We start from the raw sequence: 19056 nt of genomic DNA on the forward strand, positions 1-19056 counted from the left end.
TACCTAATGTACCAGACAGAGCTAATTTCCACCACGGCCAGGCTGCGATGTCATTTCAGCTGGCTGGTTTGGGAGTCTGCTGCTCCTTGTGCTGCGCGGCTGCTACCAACCGTTCTCTGCCCTGCTGGAGTGTGTATTCACTGGGCCCCAGTTGCATCATCTTCCCACTTCCCAGACACTCGTCGCCTTTGTAAAGCACAGCAAACTGGAAGGGGAATAAAAAAAAGGACATGCTTACACTTATAACCCTACAGACAGAAAGAAAGAGGAACTGTGTGTCTTTTACCTGTCCAGGTGTCAGAGCTCTGACTGGCTGGGAGAGTGAGATCCACACAGAGCCATTCATGTTCAGTGTAACTGTGCAGGGAACTGGAAAGCACAAAAAAGGTGGTAGTTTATGTTCTGTAAAGAAAGTATACCCTGCATTTCCATGCTTCTTATGTATCAGTGTTCATGCACTGGTAAGGTAAAACTCACTGAGAGGCATCTGGTGCATGAAGCGGAAATGACACTCCATCATCTGGGTCTTGACTAGTTCAGGAGGCGGGTCAACTGTTACCCAGTGGAAGCGGTCTGTCCGCACCGTGTCACGGAAAAGGGCGGGGTGATTGGTAGTTGGAGCCTGAGTGGGGAGAAATTTAGAGAATACGGTAAAAATTAGTCAAGTTTCAACACCTTAAAAAAAAAGACAAAAACAAATGTAAAATCCAAATGTTGTCTAGGATTTTCTTCAAGAGAGAAAACACATAAAACACCACGAATGCAGCATGAAGTATTGCTTAGGAATACGAAACAACACAACATAGAGTGGTTCGGACAAATGCGTTAAGAAAGAAAAATAAATGCATGCGCAACATATGACTGACTTTCTCACCACAAACACATCTCCAGTTGTGATATCTTTATCCACCACAAACCAGGGGTCTCTCAGCCCTCCAATTCTCGCCCTCTGGCCCAGCGTCAGAGTGAACCAGCCTGGATGGACAGAGACACACAGGAAGACGACAAGAAAAGGGGCAGGAGAAACATGGAGTCAGTTGTTTGGAACACAAATTTGGAGGATATACACAAGAATCTGTGAAGCAGGAAACAGGGCTTAACATATCACCTATTGAGAGGTATTACATTCTGTCTGTATGATAATGTAACAGTCACACACCAGATCTTCATTTAGTCCGAGAAGCTCATAATTTGAGAAACTCAAAAAACCACAAACATACCTTTGTGTCTTCCCATGAGAGCCCCGTCCTCAATGGAGACAAAGTTCCCTGGTTTGGGCTCCAGATACTGGAAACATAAAAAAACAGTATAGGTTTACATGTATTTCTTAATAAATTATAGCTTGAGAGACTGTCAGACAGAAAGAAAGGAGTGTCTGTTCTGAAGAAAATGCTGAAGTCGCAAAAGAAAACTATTTTTGCAAATTCTAGCATGGAACAAAAACTTGAAGTTTTCCTTCTTACCTCCAAAATAAAGTTTTCAAAGTTTCTCTCTCCAATGAAGCAGATGCCCATGCTCTAAAAAGACATCAAGTTTACCGTTAGTATACAATGTGTGAATGCTGCCACGTTTACAGAAATGTTTATAATGTGCTCTGTCCCTTTAACTTTAAACAGTATAAATAAATAAATAACTACAAAAACACAGCCCTATGTATGCTCTTCTGATTTGTGAGCATGTGGATACCTCTTTCTTCTTCAGCACATGGTGAAACCCTGCCTCAGCAGCAATCTTTTTGACAAAGTCTTTGGTGAGTCCGGCCAGTGGGAACATGGTTTGTCGCAAGGCATCCTGGGAGATCTGACTGAGGAAGAAAGTTTGGTCTTTGAGGAGATCTGCTCCTTTGTACAACCTCACCGCTGGGCCGAGGGAAGAGAAAAAAGACTGTTAAATGGTCTGACCATAAAGCTGTTTCACCGCCTTTCAAAATTCAGGAAGAATAATGTAAAATAGAGAAGAGAAGCACAGAACTAACAGGGAAACAGTTGTGATGTTAGGGCTTTTAGAGCCTGGGGGACAAGATTCAAACTCTTACGATTTCTTATCTCAAATCTATCTCTGAAGAGAGCGGTCAGTGGCGCTGCGGGCATCTGTTGGAAAACCTCTTCGTCCTCCTGTGACGTCCTGGCATAGTGGCCTGTTGCCACGGCATCAGCACCTTCAACAGCAACAGCACAACACCAATTATAAATATATTTATTCAATAAGACTTCTGCAGTGGATCTGGTGGTAAGTTTAATACAATCTTCATATGTCATACTACCGCCCACTGCTTTCCATACACAAAGCTGCTTAGAATGAGTTTATATCAATGTATGAACACAATATTATTACATACCTAGAGTGTTGATAGCATACTTGTGGAAATGGTTGAATTTGATGTGCTTGTTGCATAGTATATCTGGGTTGGGCGTCCTGCCCTTCTCGTATTCCTTCAATAGTTTACTGAAAGGGGCAAAAGGCATATGTGACATTTACATTAAAGAGATATACAATAAAAAAAGTGCATATTATTTATGCATGGCAGCCACAAATACCTGAAAACTTCATGCCAGTACTCTTTGACATAGGACACTTGATGGAAGGGGATGTCCAGGGTCTGACACACTCTGCAGGCGTCCTCACAGTCTTTCTCTGTAGTGCACACCCCACTCTCGTCCAGTGAGTCCCAGTTCTTCATAAAAACTCCCGTCACACTGTAACCTTCACATGAAAGAGAGTGAAAGATTTCAGTTGGGGTATTTTTTATTTATTCAGGGAGAGCACTTTCAACTGGTGGGCTAACCACTTCACATTAACAAGTCAGTTCCAGTGTGTTTCTGTAGATTGTTTTCATGTTACTTCTTTTCGGTTTGATTTACAGAAGTGAATTTCAGAATGTTTTGTAAAAATGTAATACTAACAAAGATGGATTTATTACTAGTTCTTTACAATCCAAAATATTTGGCAGATGATAATTGCACACTTAATTTGATCATTATCTAGACAAAATACTATATGCATAAAAATGATTTGGCTTAACAAACGACCCTAGCTTTCATAGTTGACCACTATGGAAAACTTAAAACTCAAAAACAATAAAGTAGCAAAAACTATTAGATTATTAAGGAATTTCAAATTCACTCTCATAGTTAAGCAGACCTCATACCTTTTTAGTTTTCCTTCATTTCTTTCTTTTTTATGTTTTACTGTCTTTGTATATTGTTTCTACATTTAGATATACATTTGAGATATTGTGTATAAGGCTGGAACATATTTTATATAGACCTTTTTTAACGGAAATCCATTGCTAGGCAACAGCCTTGGTCCTTGTTAACTTGCTGTTAGTTGATGCCATTCACATACACTACAACAGTTTGCATCCTATACGAAAATCCAAAATAAAATATTAAATATATATAAAATGTATAATATTTATGTTTACATTTTTGAAAAGGTCTATATAATCTTTTTAATAAAAAAACATTTTTAAAAGTGTGTTTCTGTGTGCAGTTTTTTTCTCACCTCTTCTCTTTAATAACAACGCGGCGACAGAGCTGTCAACGCCTCCGGACATGGCGCACACGACGTGTCTGATAAAACCCATGTTTTTCAAATCCCAGTCCTTTCTCTTAACACTATCTTGTAATGTTACTGAGAACAGTCTTCATTGACACCATTGCCACTTGAAGGGGCAGCCATGTTTGGGTCCCGTTCATTAATAGCGTCCGACTAGAAACACGCTTCAAAGGGGAACTATTTTTCTGCTGGCGGAGCCGCAAATAAAACGTAACACTGTGAAAAACACGAAGCTGTCACTTTTTAAAGTAACGGAAAGAACCGGAACAAATAACAAGGTGAGCGGTCAATAAACCTAATGCACGAAACTCATAGTTTTGGATTACTTAACGACTCTTTTGTAAGAAGTAGCTTTTATAATTCAAACGGCTCACGTGTCCAGGGACCTTGTCAGCATAGGGGCATGGCATAGATCAGCTCAAATCTATAAATAGTATAATTACATAACTATTTACAATAGTATACGACAGTTCATTAATGAGAGTTAGGGGAGGGTTAAGGGCAGAAGCTAAATTATGTATGTAAAAACTACTGTAGTAATTGAACACGTAATACTTATTGTTGCTTTTACTTAAGTAAAAGTACTAATACCACACTGTAGAAATACTCGGTTACAAGTAAAAGTCCTACATTCAAAATGTTACTTGAGTAAAAGCACAGACGTATTAGCATCAAAGTCTACTTAAAGTACAAAAGGTAAAATATGTAGTCTATGTAGTCATTAAACAGAAAGTAAAAGTAGTCATGCAGAATGGCCCATTTCAGAATATAATATTTTTAGATCATGATTATTGATAGATTAATGTAAATATCAGTGTAATGTTGCAGCTGATAGAGGTGGGGCTGATTTGATTTACTTTATATACTGCTGTGTAGCTTGATCTATAACAATGTTATTTCATTTGTTGATATTATTTTGTATTAATAATCTTAATCTGTAATCTGTCTCTAAGTAACTACTAACTACAGTCACCAAATAAATGTAGTGGCGTAGAAGTAAAAAGTGGCATCAAATGGAATTACTCATTTAGAGCATCGTATATTACTTGAATAAATGTACTTAGTTACATTCTACTTCTGCTTATTATTAAGATATAGACCATTTATTCATGAAATGCATATGTTTATTAGACAAATTGGTGGCTCCGCAATGCACATGTATTCCTGATATTAAATTGTGTTTCTGACAGATGGGCGAGGTGTCTGTAGACGCCGTCACCCTGAATCTGCTAAGAGAAGCCAGAGAGACGGTGAGAAGCAGCCCCCTGGGTGTCATCAACACTCCCATGATCCCCTGGTGCCAGACGACCCTGCCTCTCGACATCCACTGCAACATCCACTTAAAACTGGAGAACATGCAGAGGACTGGTCGGACGAAACCACTTTGATTCATCTTACACAACAACCACATCTTCGGCGCATTACTTAGAAATTGTTTTACTTTTTAATTGGCAGGGTCATTCAAGATCAGAGGAGTGGCCAATCAGTTTGCCAGGAGACCGAAGGGGGGGCATTTTGTCACCATGTCTGCAGGGAACTATGGGAAGTCTTTTGCGTACGCCTCAAAACACTATGGGTCAAAGGGCAAGGTGGTGATGCCAGAAACAGCTCCCGTGTCCAGATCCATCCTCATACAGGTCAGAGGTTACAAACTGACAAACACACTAAGGGAGGATGTGACATCATGTCAGTTTATGCTGTGATTCTCTGTATTTGTTGTATCTCGCATTAATCTCAAAAAGAGAATTTCTTTTGGTTGAATTATGCTTGTAAATGTAAGTGTCATTCTGGTCCTCAGAGTTTCGGAGTGGAGGTGGAGCGAGTTCCGACCTCCTGTTTGATGAATGTGGTGAACCGTAGTGTTCAGGAGGACAACATGACCTTCCTGCACTCATATGATGACCTGGATCTAATAGCAGGACATGCCAGGTACATTTCAGTGGATTTTGGATTCTTCAAACTTCCATCAATTAGAACAAAGTTCATACCTGTTTGTTTGTTTGTTTGTGTGTGTGTGTGTGTGTGTGTGTGTGTGTGTGTGTGTGTGTGTGTGTGTGTGTGTGTGTGTGTGTGTGTGTGTGTGTGTGTGTGTCTGTCCAGTCTCGGTATGGAGGTGCTGGAGGTGATGCCCGAGCCTGATGTGGTGGTGGTGTGCTGTGGTGGAGGGGGTCTTCTGGCAGGCGTAGCCGCTGCCATTAAACTGTCAGGCTGCAATAATACCAGAATCTACGGTGTGGAACCAGAAGGAGGTAAAACTAACACACGGAGGAGTAAAAGCATCACCTGCAGTATTAGCTTCACATGAAGAGCCATCCTAGCAGCTCAGTGAACTTTGGGTTTATTGTGTTTCTGTTTGAAATTCAGCCTGCACCATGTACAAAAGTTTCATTGAGAAGAAGCCAGTGGGCATGGACACCAAGAGCATCGCCTCAGGACTCGCACCACCTTTTGCAGGTATGAAGTTGTTTCCCTTAGTTGCTTTAAGTAAAACTCTTGGAAAGTCTGTCCTTTACTCTGTAAAGGATGCCAGTACAAACGTGATCGTCTGGTATTCCCTTCTTAAGTGATCAATACAAAACTAATCATTTCAGGGGGGAGTTTTCTTACTGTTGTAAATAGTATCTGTCTCCTTCTCTTTGCATCCCAGGCACACTGCCCTTCGAATTGTGTCAGCGCTACGTGGAGGGGATCGTCCTGATAAACGATGAAGAGATCAAGGCGGCCGTGTCCACCCTCTACAGGTCGGGACTTGTGGTGGAGCCTTCGGGTTCGGCCGCGTTTGCTGCTATTGTTAACAACAAGATACCCGAGCTAGATGGGAAGGACGTGGTGTGCATCCTCAGCGGAGGGAACATTGGAAAAGATGAGCTCGCCAACTTCCCAGACTGACAAATATTTATTCATTCATTCACTCATCTTCAACCGCTTGTTCCTGTCGGGGTGACATCGGGCGTGAGGCGGGGTCCACCCTGGACAGGATGCCAGTCTATATACGCTACGATAATGTGACTTTTCTTAATGTAACACACAATGTCAAGATGTCAAACTATTCAGGTCTGTAAATGTAATAAGTCTAACAATATGAAGCAGTGACTTTCTTTTGCAATGGAATACTTGTTTTTTTAAGTGGATGTGAATCATGATGAAATGGCTATCTATGGACCATAACATGAGTTTTTACTAATTTACTGTAACCAAACTGTCATTGTTCCAGTGTGTGCAACTGCAGTCTGTCTAAATAAATAAACACCTAATCTTATTTCATTATGAGTGTGCCAGTGCTGTTGTGCCCCCAGTTAACCCGAGAATAAAAGTGAATAAAAAGTAAACATTCAGGTGCAAGTGAAGTGATGCTGCGTTATTTTGCATTTAGATCGGTTGTTAAACCAGTACATTATATATTCTTGCCTTAGGGTGAAAGGGTTTGACTGAATCTTTCATGTCAGTGTCGTGGAAGTGGATGTCTATTTTTTTTAATCCTCTCAAGGTCTCGCTGATAATTGGCCCAGAGCATTTTAGATTTATTATTCACAGCTGCTGGCATGAGAGCAGCTTTTACATCATTTCCCTCAAAACTGACAGAAATAACTAACAAAAAAGCTTCAAAGGAACAACTGAGAAGCACGAAAAGTAGCTGTGGGAACTTGAGGCGATTCTAAATAAAGAGTTATGACTTCCCCAACTGCCTCTTTTTTCACATGTCAGTCTAACAATTTAGAAGAAAATGTAAGCAGGAGAGAAGTCAAGAAAGTTCATGGAAATATGAAAAAAATATATTTTCTCTTCAGATGGGAGAATTTTGACTTTTTATGCCATAACATTTTGAGTTTGCAAGTAGTGCACAAAAGACACTGTTTGGATGTTTTAGGACTTCACAATGTGATGGAATAACATCAACAGAAGGAAAGCCATTAATAATATGAATCCAAATGTTACATGAAAAGAGTCCTTTTTCCTGTCGTAGCTACATGACGTCCTTGGTGGCCATCCTGCATACGACTGCATCCAGCAGAGTCCCACACTTCTCCTCCTGGGGAGTGACTTTATACAGCTGAAACAAAGGCAAAAAAGGGGTAAGATTAAGTAAGTGCTACTGAAATCTGTTCACTAAGTACGGCCATAGGTGTCAGTTCGTTTAAAAAAAGCAAGAAAAAAAAGCAGAAATCACATTTTGGTATGAAGCTGACAAAATACAACTTATTACTTTCAACCTTTTTCTAAAAATGTCCAGCTAATGGTCACTCATTCAGATAATCAACAGTAAAGATAGTAGTACACTGCATGTGTGTCCTAGATTTGACTTAAACAGAAAAACACACACATACCAAGTCCACACATTACGTGGATTGAGTTGTATACAATTAAAGGAGAGATAGTAGAACCTTTTTGATTTTTGCATGGTCTGTCAGCGAGGAAACATCTTCGGCTGGAACCTGCTGTCCGTCCACCCTGGCTGTGATGTCCGACACAAGCTGTGAGTCATCTTTGTCGTGAACCAGGACCACCAGGACCGAGTCATCGCCATCAGAGCTCCCAAACCTTTTGAATGCCTCTGAGATCTGTATTAGGGAAGGCACACCAATAGGATTTATTTCTGTTTTGAATTTATTTATGCACATTATGGATGTTTATCTGATGCTCCTACCCACAGCAAGTCAAATAATAAGATATTTAGACATGTAGAATTTGGTTGCACTCATTCTAATAGTGCAAGTAATTAAGAGAGCAATGTTGGAGTCAACAAATATCCATGCATGTCTACAATGAGAAAGGTTTGGTGCTGTTTTATACAAAAGAAAGAATTTTCATGTCAAAAAAATGGATATTGACAGAAAATGAGGTTTGTTTTAGTTACTTACATTATTAGTAGGTGACAGGTTGAAGATTATTTCTGAGTATAAACTTCTTGTCTTCATTTTCCCAATTTTCTGTAAGTGAACAGCCTTGTTGGCAGCTACCAGCACTTGGAAAGGGTTCACCAGCTGTACATGAAAAAGAAAGTATGTTAGTGTAGTAGGTGCCATGGTTTCCCTGACCCGTTTAACTTCTCTGTTGGTATAAAATGCAGTATTGTGAAGCAAGTAATGCCATTGTTACCTAATAAATATAAACAAGAACATGCCTAACGCACATAAAACGTTGCTAAAGTTGAAAACATAAACTCGCCATCGTTGGGTTGATCAGGGCACCATTTATTTTACCCTCCACCGCACACTGTCTCAATTCTGCGGCGTTTTTGACCTCTTTGAAAAGCACTTGAGTCACCCTTTGGTCGGGAAAAAGCTCCAATTCCTGTGTTGAATGCATGCTGGAAAGAAACTGCTTCAGGAACTTGAAAGAAAATTACGAGCTTCACGTGAACGACGGGGGAACCATAACACGGTGACACCGCCCGGGAGGAAAGAAGTTCCTCTTTAGGAAAACAGTTCCACAAAAGCAAGAAAACGACTTCTTAAAGCACTGCAGTTTGAAGCGTACCCTATATAATTATGGTGGTAACTATTACTACCACTATAACTATAGACGTGTGAGGCTAAACTATTTGGCACAAGGCACCCGGAACTAATACATATGCAAGAGTTTCCGCACCGAGCATGTTACAGATGCGGACCGACCAACTGTCAAACATCTAACTCTTCCGTGTGTGGACACTGGACAGGTTGACCACTGTCCTTCTGAGATAAGAGTTTACAGTGGTTCTTAGTACGCGGGTTTAGTGGTTATGCGGTAAACACATCATTATTACAGATAACTTTGGACTGCGGTCACTTTTACACCGGATTTCGTCATCGAACATGGAGAAATTTGAAGGCTACATGTTCACTGCGCTCTGCAGCACCAACTTCTTGGTTTCATGCCTGTTGTTCTCCAGAGTCACTCGGGAGCAAAGACAGCCGTACATGGACGAGGTTTTTCACGTCCCACAAGCTCAAAAATACTGCCATGGGAAATTCAACGAGGTAAAGTGGGTCCCGAGAGTCGCCATGAAAGCGAGTCTCTCATTGTTGTTTAGTGGATTAAGGTTAGCTGTCAGCTTGGAGAGCTTTTATCTCCATGTCGGACATATAGACCGGCATTAGCGGGGTTTATGTGCCTGAATGTATTGCTGTTCTAATGCAGGAAAGTGGAGATTAAAGGATCATCGTCAAGTCCATTTAGCACAAAGCAAGTAGACATTGTTTTTTATTACTGAACACGTAATTTAAAAGAATACCATCGTTTTTGTTTGCCTACCACTCAGGTAGCGCATATGAACGTATGAATGCATTTCTACCTGTGGCCATCAAGAAGGAAGGAAAGCTGACACATCCGGCTGAGAATAATAATAATAATAATAATAATAATAATAATAATAATAATAATAATAGAATGTTAAGTATTACCTTTCATCATCATGTGCAATATTTTTCAATTTCAATACAGTGGGCAATATTATGTTCATGATCATTTGTGTATCTCTATTGCATCATGTTATGTTGTCTGCACTCTTATATTGTTATCTTAGTTTGTTATTATTATCTTATATTGTTCTTGTTTTTGGAGCAAGAATTTTCTTCGGGATTAATAAGGTTCAATCTTATCTTATCTTATGCAGACTTGACTCACTTGAATTAGGGCCCCTCCAGCGTTTTAGTATTTCACTTTAATGAATTTTGGTCAAAGATGATCAAAATAAAAGTGGCAGAGATATAATGTTACTTATTTTTTGTTTAAATTATGGGTGAAGCTCCAAAATATGCCGGATCCTCCGTTTTCCGTGATGCAACTTGATAGTGCCTTTCCTTAGACACTCTCTAACGCAGACTCTGTTTTTTATCCCCAAACCTAAGCTGAAATAACTCTGATGACATCACTATGAGATCATCAGGGTTCATTTCTGATGGTACAAGTCCACACAACGGGTCACCCAGCTTCGGTGCTTTGGCTGCATGATGGGCCCTTTCACGGCAGTTATCTATTTCACTTTAAATGACTTTAGATTTGCGTAAAGTAGGCCGAATTTCAACTTTATGCCAGTGAGCAACGGCCAATCAAAGCCCTGGAAAACCAATGGGAAGTGTAGAAATGACGGTGATACATTATACATCTATTTTCACAAGCAGAGTAATACGAACAAAGAGAAGTAAACTTATATTCATGTCAAACTGGTGCACTGCCCCTTTAACATGGTTTTCTTCTTCAGTGGGACCCAATGATCACCACTCTCCCAGGCCTTTACCTTGTCTCTGTGGGAGTCATCAAGCCCGTGGTGTGGCTCGCTGGTCTGACAGGCCAGGTGGTGTGTTCCACAGCCATGCTGCGCTTCATCAACCTGCTGTTCAACTGCGGCAACCTCTACCTGCTCTATCTGCTCATCTGCAAACTGCACCTCAGGGAGAAGGTATATAGATGATGAAGATAATCACGCATAAGAGATCTTATTCATAATTTTCTTGTTTTTCTAATATCATGTTTTCCCTCATCCAGACGCGAACGACCTCACGCCGAGTCCTTTCAGCGCTGTCACTGTCCACCTTCCCTGTGCTCTACTTCTTCAACTTCCTCTACTACACCGACGCCGGATCTACTTTCTTCACCCTCTTCACCTACCTCATGACGCTCTACGGCTGCCACAAGGCCGCGGCGCTCCTCGGCGTCTGCTCCGTGCTCTTCCGTCAGACCAACGTCGTCTGGGTGGCCTTCTGCGCGGGCACGTTGGTGGCCTCCAAAATGGACGAGGCCTGGAGGGTGGAGCACACGAAAAAGAGGGACGAGAAGTCTCCTCCGTCCCAGGTCCCTCTGTCATTCAGCGGAGCTAAGAAAGTGATTATTTTCACACTGGAGTTCCTCACCTCACCTAGTCATGTGAAGGCGGTGCTGCTGGTGGCCTGGCCTTACGTGGTGGTCGGCGCGGGCTTCCTGGGGTTCGTGGTGCTGAATGACGGGATAGTGGTGGGTGACAGGACGAGCCATGAGGCCTGCCTCAACTTCCCCCAGCTCTTCTATTTCTTCTCCTTCGCCCTCTTCTTCTCCCTCCCCGTCTCGCTTTGTTACCACCGCGCTCTTCGCTTCCTCCAGGCTCTGAAAAAGCAGCCACTGTTCTTCCTCTTCGTCACCTTCGTCTCCTTGCTCCTGGTGTGGAAGTTCACCTTCGTCCACAAGTACCTCTTGGCAGATAACCGCCATTTCCCCTTCTACGTGTGGAACAGGCTTTTCCAGAGGCACGAGCCAGTGCGCTTTCTCCTCGTCCCTGCGTACGTGTTCGCAGGGTGGAATTTTCTGGACTCCTTCAAGTCACGCTCACTGTTCTGGAGTTTGGCGTTCCTAGCATGCCTCCTGGCCACAACGGTACCCCAGAAGCTGCTGGAGTTCAGGTACTTCATCGTCCCCTACCTGATGTACCGCCTGCACATGCCTCTCCCCTCTCTTCCCAGACTCATTGCGGAGTTTCTCCTGTACACGACGGTCAACGCCGCCACACTTTACATCTTCATCAGTAAGACATTCCACTGGCCGGACAGCACAGCCACACAGAGGTTCATGTGGTGAAATAAAGAGTGTCTGACGTCAGGAGTTTCCCTGGACTCAAACAGGACAAGAACCACAGTACAAGTTACAGCTCAGTAACAGACAAAAAGGGGTCATAATTTCACCATTTCCATACAGTGTAACCAAATAACTTTTGGGGTTGTGTGTAGGGTAAGAGCCGTTTTGATTGCGAGGTTTACAGGGCTGAGTTCTGCTGTTTTTGATTTTTTTGTTTCAGTGACAAAAGGCCGCAAACCCTAAAGCAGGGGCTGTGAATTGACCGTGAATCAGTTCACTATTACGTGAAAGAGTATTCAAAGAGAGTTCATTTTAAGAGAATTAAAGTTTATGGCTTCGACAGTACAGTGGTTGTATCAGGTCTTAATTATAATGGTCTGTTTTGATGAGAGTTTACTGTCTATATAAAACTTGTTTCTACTGTGGCTGTGACACTTTGGTTGAAATGTTGATCCTTCTCCAGGGTGGAAAAAAAATCATGTAATTTTGACATTCTCTGCAGGTTTCTGAGGCTGGGTGTGGTTTTAATATGGCTATAACTGTTTTATACTTTAAATGTAAATACTGTGCAGATCTATGAATCGACCTTTGGTTAAATAACACAATCTGTAAATACGATTAAAGAGACCAAAAATGACAGCCATATTGTAAAGTTCAGATTTTTTTTGTATTGTATGGGATGTTTTTGTAATAATTTGAGATTTGTTGCTGTTTACCAGTGGAGAACACTTAAGGACACAATTGACCCACAGACCACTTAGAACTCAACTCAAGATGTTATGTTTTCCCAAATGATATCTTTATTATTGATTTGACCATAAAGATCCACCGGAAGTGATTCAGAATTTAAATGTTTTGTGTGTGTGTGTGTGTGTGCGTGTGTGTGTGTGCGTGTGTGTGTGTGTGTGTGTGTGTGTGTGTGCGTGTGTGTGTTCGTGTGTGGGTTTTTTTCACAGCTGTATACTGCTCCCCTGTCGATACAATGTTGTGTATACCTTTTGAATTAAATGACTCCTGCAATAAGTCAAGTCAAGTTTATTTAAAGAGAATATATGCACCACAACAATTTTTAAAGAATACAAAGAGCAACAAAATAGATAAAAGGAGGAAAATAACAAGCTTTGAAACAAACACAAATGTGCAAGCTCGCCAGATCAGCCACTAGGGGGAGCTATGAGACAAATCCTATGAACAGACAAAGCCCAAACGTGAAGTAAATCGATCAAACTGGTTAAATATCATATAACACTGAACAACTAAATGATGCATTCTCAGCTGAGGAACAGAAAACCTCAATGTCTGGGTAAAACCTAAGATAAAGAGCTAAATGGTTAGTGTGGAGCCAGCTTTGAAGTCTTGTTTTCATACTGTTCAAATGACCAACCGCTTTCAACTCTTAAAAAAAAAACACCAGTGCATTCAAATTAAATGAAATTACAGACAAAGACGGACAAAGAGGAATCCCATGCTGCCGAATTGGATTTGCAGGATCTGACATCCTAACTTGTGTAATAAAAACCTATTGATTGCTCTGTTGCACACACATTTCAAGTCTCCTTTAGTTTGTATGTGAAAAGCCCAAAAGGAAACAAGTGGAACAATGATTGCTCTCCTTCAGCCAATATGACTGAGATTCTAATTACATGGAGCGGTGTGGGGCCAGCTCACAGGAGAGACTTTAATAAAGTCAAACTGAGATGATTTCACAAATGTTGATTACACTATTCATACACTCTGAGCTGGTGTTTAGGAGATACTGTAGGTGCTGTGTTCAGGTTGGAACCCTGCTCTTTCTCTTTCTCAGCGTCTCATCTGTTTTACTTTGAGGTTGTACAGATTAGTCCTTTCTCACCACTTTGCCCTAGCATTTTGAAAACTGAAGCACAAAAGGGAGGAACTGCCATCATTTATATTAGAAATATTGTATAATTCAAAATATGTGATTAGTCAGTTAGGACACGGGTTGGCGTTCTTCAACAACACAAAATCTGAGAAATCGAAAAGTCTATTTGAGGAGGAAAAAAATCAACTCATCCTCGAGCCAAACTTGAAACACAATTAACTTCTGCAGGCAAAAATAGTGTAATTGTATGTTTTTTTAAATCACACGCAGAGACATTTTCTTGTTACATTACAAAGTCAAGTCTTAATCATAGACAGAACAAACAAATAAAAACAGCAATAATATATATGCTAAATGGACTTGTACTTATATAGCGCCTTTCTAGTCTTCTGACTACTCAAGGTGCTTCACAGTGTCTGTCACATTCACCCATTCACACAGACATTCACACTGATGGCAGTGGACATCTACTTACCATCTAATCTGATCTAACCATTCACACCACATTTACACACCCATGCACAGCACGGGGAGCAATTCGGGGTTCAGTGTCTTGCCCAAGGACACTTCGACATGTGAACCGGGGGGAGATGGGGATCGAACCCCCAATCTCTTGAACAGAGGACGACCCACTCTTTCACCAAGCCACAGCCGCCCCTAATATATTCACATATATGTCCAGAAACTCTCCCATGCTGGTGTGTTATCTTATTTTTTACCGTATTTATCCTGTTAAGCACATGTTCATATGAAGCTGTTTTTATCATGGTGTTAGCCTGTTATTTTAATCAAATCAATTTAAAGTTTTAGGTGTCTTCCAGTGTTAATGTATCGTTCAGGCCACCACTTTAATTCCAACCATGAATTACAGAAAACCCTTCACTTGATATGTCGTGTAACTGACCTCTGTCACATAGAAGACAGAGTCTTGGAGATAGTAGGAGGTTTCCTCTGGCACAGTTGCCTAAATATTCCAAAATGATTCTCCAGAAGAGCTGGATAGTTGGGCTGTAATGGTGTGTTTCTTTTAGTGGCTTAAATAGTCTCATGGAAGAAAAACCTTTCAGAAATGTTCATTTTTCTGTCAGTGGCTGAAGTGGTGCGTTTTATTGACAGCAACTGTCAGAGTAGTGTTACATCCATGTGACATCAGAGAAAAAGTGTCCCACTTGGAAATATGGGGACTATAATGATTCACGTCAGTGTGAGTTACTGTTTGATCTAATGAAACCAAAATTATAATATATTGTTATGCTGCTAATGTGCTGTATTTAGTCTCTCACGTGACCAACTCTGTGTTTCATTTGATGACGTGACCACTGGCACGTCGGTGTAAGAGCCGAATGTCATAAGGATACAGAGTCTGAATAAAGCTTATTTGTTGTTGTTGTTATTATTATTATTATTATTTGTTGTTGCTGCGTCTCAGACTGCTGTAGGGGACTGTTTACCCAGAAAGAACGGTGATGGAACCAGGGTCGGGTCCGATTACTTTTAATTGTAGTCAGTCAGTGAATACAAACATGGTCATTTTTGTAATTAGTAAGGAACTTCTTACTGGATTAAAACATACATTTGATCTAATCTGAATACATTTGGATTACTTCAAAATTAAACATTGAAAATATTTCACCTTTTTTTCTTAAAAAAATGTTTCTCTATGAACAACAAAATAGTTTGACCACAGCTAAAATGCATGTGGCATTTTTAACATTTTACAGTTGGTCAAATCAAAGCACCCTTACCGGCAACAACCACAGGTGTGTTGTGTGTATTCTACAACATGTGCGCTGCTTTTTAATGAAAGGCCACATGGAGGACTTTGCTCTTGTAATGCAAGAGGAGCACTTACTCAAAATATTCATCTTCCATGTTCAATCTGAATAAAAAAGGAATAAAATCACCATTATCTATAAATCATTATTAAAAAGTCTGCATTAACAAAACAACCCGTTGGGAGTACATTTGATATACAGCAGAATGTATTTTATTTTAAAATTGCCATTTTCTAAAGATGTACTCAAAAATGCAAGAAATGAATTCTTAATAATGTAACTCTTATCTGATCAAACTTCTTTTTTTTTCAACTGTAACCTGGGTTTATCTTTTGTAATATGAATATGTAATCCGATAGCATGTAGTCAGTTACTTCCGGACATTGGATGTAACTACCTTTAATATAAATGGGGTTTCTAATGGAACCATTTATTGGCTGAAAAAAGTTCTTCATCCCCAGCGATATAAAATTGAAATTTCTTCCCTTTGGTTGCTGACAGATTGGTAAATGCTGTATTTTTGTTACAATCAAGTGCTCCATGGGTGTTTTGCACCTTCTACCTTTATATAAGTTTAAATCGTATCTAATTATATACTAAATTATAACTACAATTTGTTTTGTGTACATTTAATAGTTTTGTCAGCAATAGACTTCCATATCAGATACACACACACACACACAACACACACACACACACACACACACACACACACACACACACACACACACACACACACACACACACACACACACACACACACACACACACACACACACACACACACACACACAGAAACTTTGTCCCCCAGAGTTGTAACTTGTGTAAGCATCAGTCTCTGAGCAATTCATTAAAATGGGAGATTTATTTTCTGGAAAGCACAGAACGACCCTGAGATAGATTAGTGAAAAACAAAATGTAATCAGGTTGTTACTTTATCACTCCCTGAGTTTACGCAAAGGTTGCATTGTAAAAAATGAAGGAGAGGTGGAGGAGGAGACAGATTCAGGTACTGTATGATGACAGCTCAGTAAGAATCTCATTACCAAATAGGTGAATAAAATGACTGCCGTCTTAAGTGTGTTTGTGTGTTCATGTTACTCTTATAAAACAGTATATCGCCCACATGTACACTGTGAATATGGACAAACTGATCCTGAAATACCCTAAGTTTTTCCCCTGTGAAAGCACCAAAAACACCAAAAACACATTTGAAGAAGAAAAACATTGACTAACACCAGGCTTATCCTTTACAGCAATTCAGTTCACTTTCACAGTGTTTTCTAATGACGGATCTCCCACTTACCTGATTAAATAGTACTTGGCAGCCTGAGAAAACCACACAGGTGTAAAAAACTAACAACAAACTATCAGAACCGACAGAGTCTACAAAATGAGATATGTTGGATGGTTGTGACTTTATGTGACACAGCTGAAACGAAGAAGGGCACACGCTGGCATCAGAAACTCATCACATACCTCACCGTGTGTTGTCTGCACAACCAATCTTAGTATGACTGAACCATCCCCTTAAATTTATCCCAGTTTATTAAAGCTGCTTGCTGGAGAAGCAATAAGCCGCCATTAACTGTCAGTGTCAATATTTCAAAGGCAAGGCACATGCCATTCCTGATAATTATTATCACCGCCACAGTGGCAGTTACAACAGAGACCTTTTCATTTTCCACTCTGCCCTTCTCTGCTGGGAGGAGGATTTGAGGGAGAGCTCCGAATGAATGCCTCTCTAATATAGAAACAGTATTATGTCTCTGATGAGTGGAGTCATCCGGTTGTTAAAAAACATATGAGCTAAATATGGTGTTATGCAGAGTAATTTACTCAGAACAAAGCAAAAATGATAGTCATAGTAGTGAAAATATTTGGCAACTGTAAAAAAACAAAGAACATGTGACCTCAGAACCTGTAAAAGATAGCCTGGGTATACCCATGCTGCCTTGTGTGTGATTTCATTTCGCCCTGCTCAGCAGCCTGGATTCCATGGATACGATTTTCCCCTCAGTGAGGGAACCAATCACGGAACCGAGAGGGACGGCCAGACGATGACGACGTCTATGCGACACACCTTTCGATGCAGCCTTAGATACTTCTTCCCTCATGTTTGTCTTGCACAAACGGCAATAGTCACTCAACTCCATCGTGTACACATGAATCTCTAATGCATTGTCTTCTTCCTCGTCGCTCTGCAAACGTCATCTGGTATAATTGATACGATTTCCAACGAGCTACCTACAGACACATTTTTCTTGCCTATTTTCCCAGTTGCACATTTTATCTGATTCTTTTCAGATTAGTTTTTCCATCAGATTTCCATGTCTTTTATTTATCTATTATAAAGCTGGTTGAGGTGCTGTATATATACTACGAGGCTGTAAAATGCTCAGTTCACAGCCAGTATTCAGAAACTTTATATATACACTACTGTGCAAAAGTTTTAGGCTACTGAGGCGAGGTTGTGGAAGTTTCATGTCACAGGTCATTCACCATGGCAACAAGACGCAAGGTAGTTATACTGCATCAGCAAAATCTCTCCAAACACAGATTTTAGAGCAGACTGGGGTTTCAAGATGTGCTGTTCAAGAAGAACAAAGAAACGGGCATCGTTGAGGATCGTAGACGCAGTGGACGGCCAAGTAAAATTAGTGCAGTAGATGAAAGACACATCAAGCTTATTTCCCGTCAAAATTGGAAGATGTCCAGTAGTGCCATCAGCTCAGAACTGGCAGAAACCAGTGGGACCCAGGTCCACCCATCTACTGTCCCAAGGAGTCTGGACAGAAGTGGTCTTCACGAAAGAGTTGAGAAAAATGGCAGCAGGGTTTCTGGACTAATGAGTCAAAATTTTAAATATTTGGCTGTAGCAGAGGGCAGTTTTTTGCTGGAGCGCGGTACAATAATGAGTGTCTGCAGGAAACATCTAAGCATGGTGGAGGTTCCTTGCAAGTTGGGGCTGCATTTCTTCAAATGGAGTTGGAGATTTGGTCAGGATTAATGGTGTCCTCAATGCTCCGAAATACAGGCAGATACTTATCCCTCATGCAATAACATCAGGGAGGCGTGTGATTGGCCCAAAATGTATTCTGCAGCAGGACAACATGCAGCCAATGTCATTAAGAACTATCTGCAGAGTAAAGAAGAAGAAGAAGTCCTGATGACGTGATGTTCTGGTCCCCACAGAGCCCTGACCTCAACATCATCCAGTCTGTCTGGGATTAGATGATGAGACAGAAAGATTTGAGGAAGCCTACATCCACAGCAGATCTGGGGTTAGTTCTCCAAGATGTTTGGAACAACCTACGAGCCCTGTTCCTTCAAAAACTGTGTGCAAGTGAACCT

At 40.8% G+C, this 19056-nt stretch overlaps 4 protein-coding genes across 4 annotated transcripts; 2 read left to right on the plus strand and 2 right to left on the minus strand.

Moving 5' to 3' along the window:
* On the minus strand, positions 1–3586 carry trmu (tRNA 5-methylaminomethyl-2-thiouridylate methyltransferase; the record flags this gene model as incomplete). Its single annotated transcript, XM_083934919.1, has 11 exons — positions 1–205; positions 287–369; positions 478–622; positions 875–975; positions 1221–1287; positions 1464–1517; positions 1687–1859; positions 2036–2158; positions 2339–2445; positions 2538–2703; positions 3505–3586. The coding sequence occupies 11 exons, from the start codon at positions 3584–3586 to the stop codon at positions 56–58; spliced, it is 1251 nt and encodes a 416-aa protein (XP_083791045.1). The 3' UTR covers positions 1–55.
* A 1162-nt stretch (positions 3587–4748) lies between these two features.
* On the plus strand, positions 4749–7118 carry LOC310962997 (L-threonine ammonia-lyase-like; the record flags this gene model as incomplete). The annotated part of the gene is made up of 6 exons (XM_083935626.1): positions 4749–4926; positions 5014–5195; positions 5357–5487; positions 5659–5807; positions 5923–6012; positions 6206–7118. 6 exons carry the CDS (start codon positions 4749–4751, stop codon positions 6445–6447), a joined length of 972 nt encoding a protein of 323 aa, XP_083791752.1. The 3' UTR covers positions 6448–7118.
* A 230-nt stretch (positions 7119–7348) lies between these two features.
* On the minus strand, positions 7349–8909 carry tprkb (Tp53rk binding protein). Its single transcript, XM_083935482.1, has 4 exons — positions 8725–8909; positions 8418–8540; positions 7941–8117; positions 7349–7609 (listed from the first exon to the last, which is right to left on the minus strand). The coding sequence occupies exons 1-4, from the start codon at positions 8863–8865 to the stop codon at positions 7523–7525; spliced, it is 528 nt and encodes a 175-aa protein (XP_083791608.1). The 5' UTR covers positions 8866–8909; the 3' UTR covers positions 7349–7522.
* Positions 8910–9215: 306 nt separating this feature from the next.
* On the plus strand, positions 9216–12723 carry alg10 (ALG10 alpha-1,2-mannosyltransferase). Its single transcript, XM_083935472.1, has 3 exons — positions 9216–9518; positions 10742–10939; positions 11026–12723. The coding sequence occupies exons 1-3, from the start codon at positions 9354–9356 to the stop codon at positions 12085–12087; spliced, it is 1425 nt and encodes a 474-aa protein (XP_083791598.1). The 5' UTR covers positions 9216–9353; the 3' UTR covers positions 12088–12723.
* Positions 12724–19056: the final 6333 nt, after the last annotated feature.

This window comes from Echiichthys vipera (genome assembly GCF_963691815.1).
Source record: "Echiichthys vipera genome assembly, chromosome: 20".
In the NCBI taxonomy this organism is placed as follows: Eukaryota; Metazoa; Chordata; class Actinopteri; order Perciformes; family Trachinidae; genus Echiichthys; species Echiichthys vipera.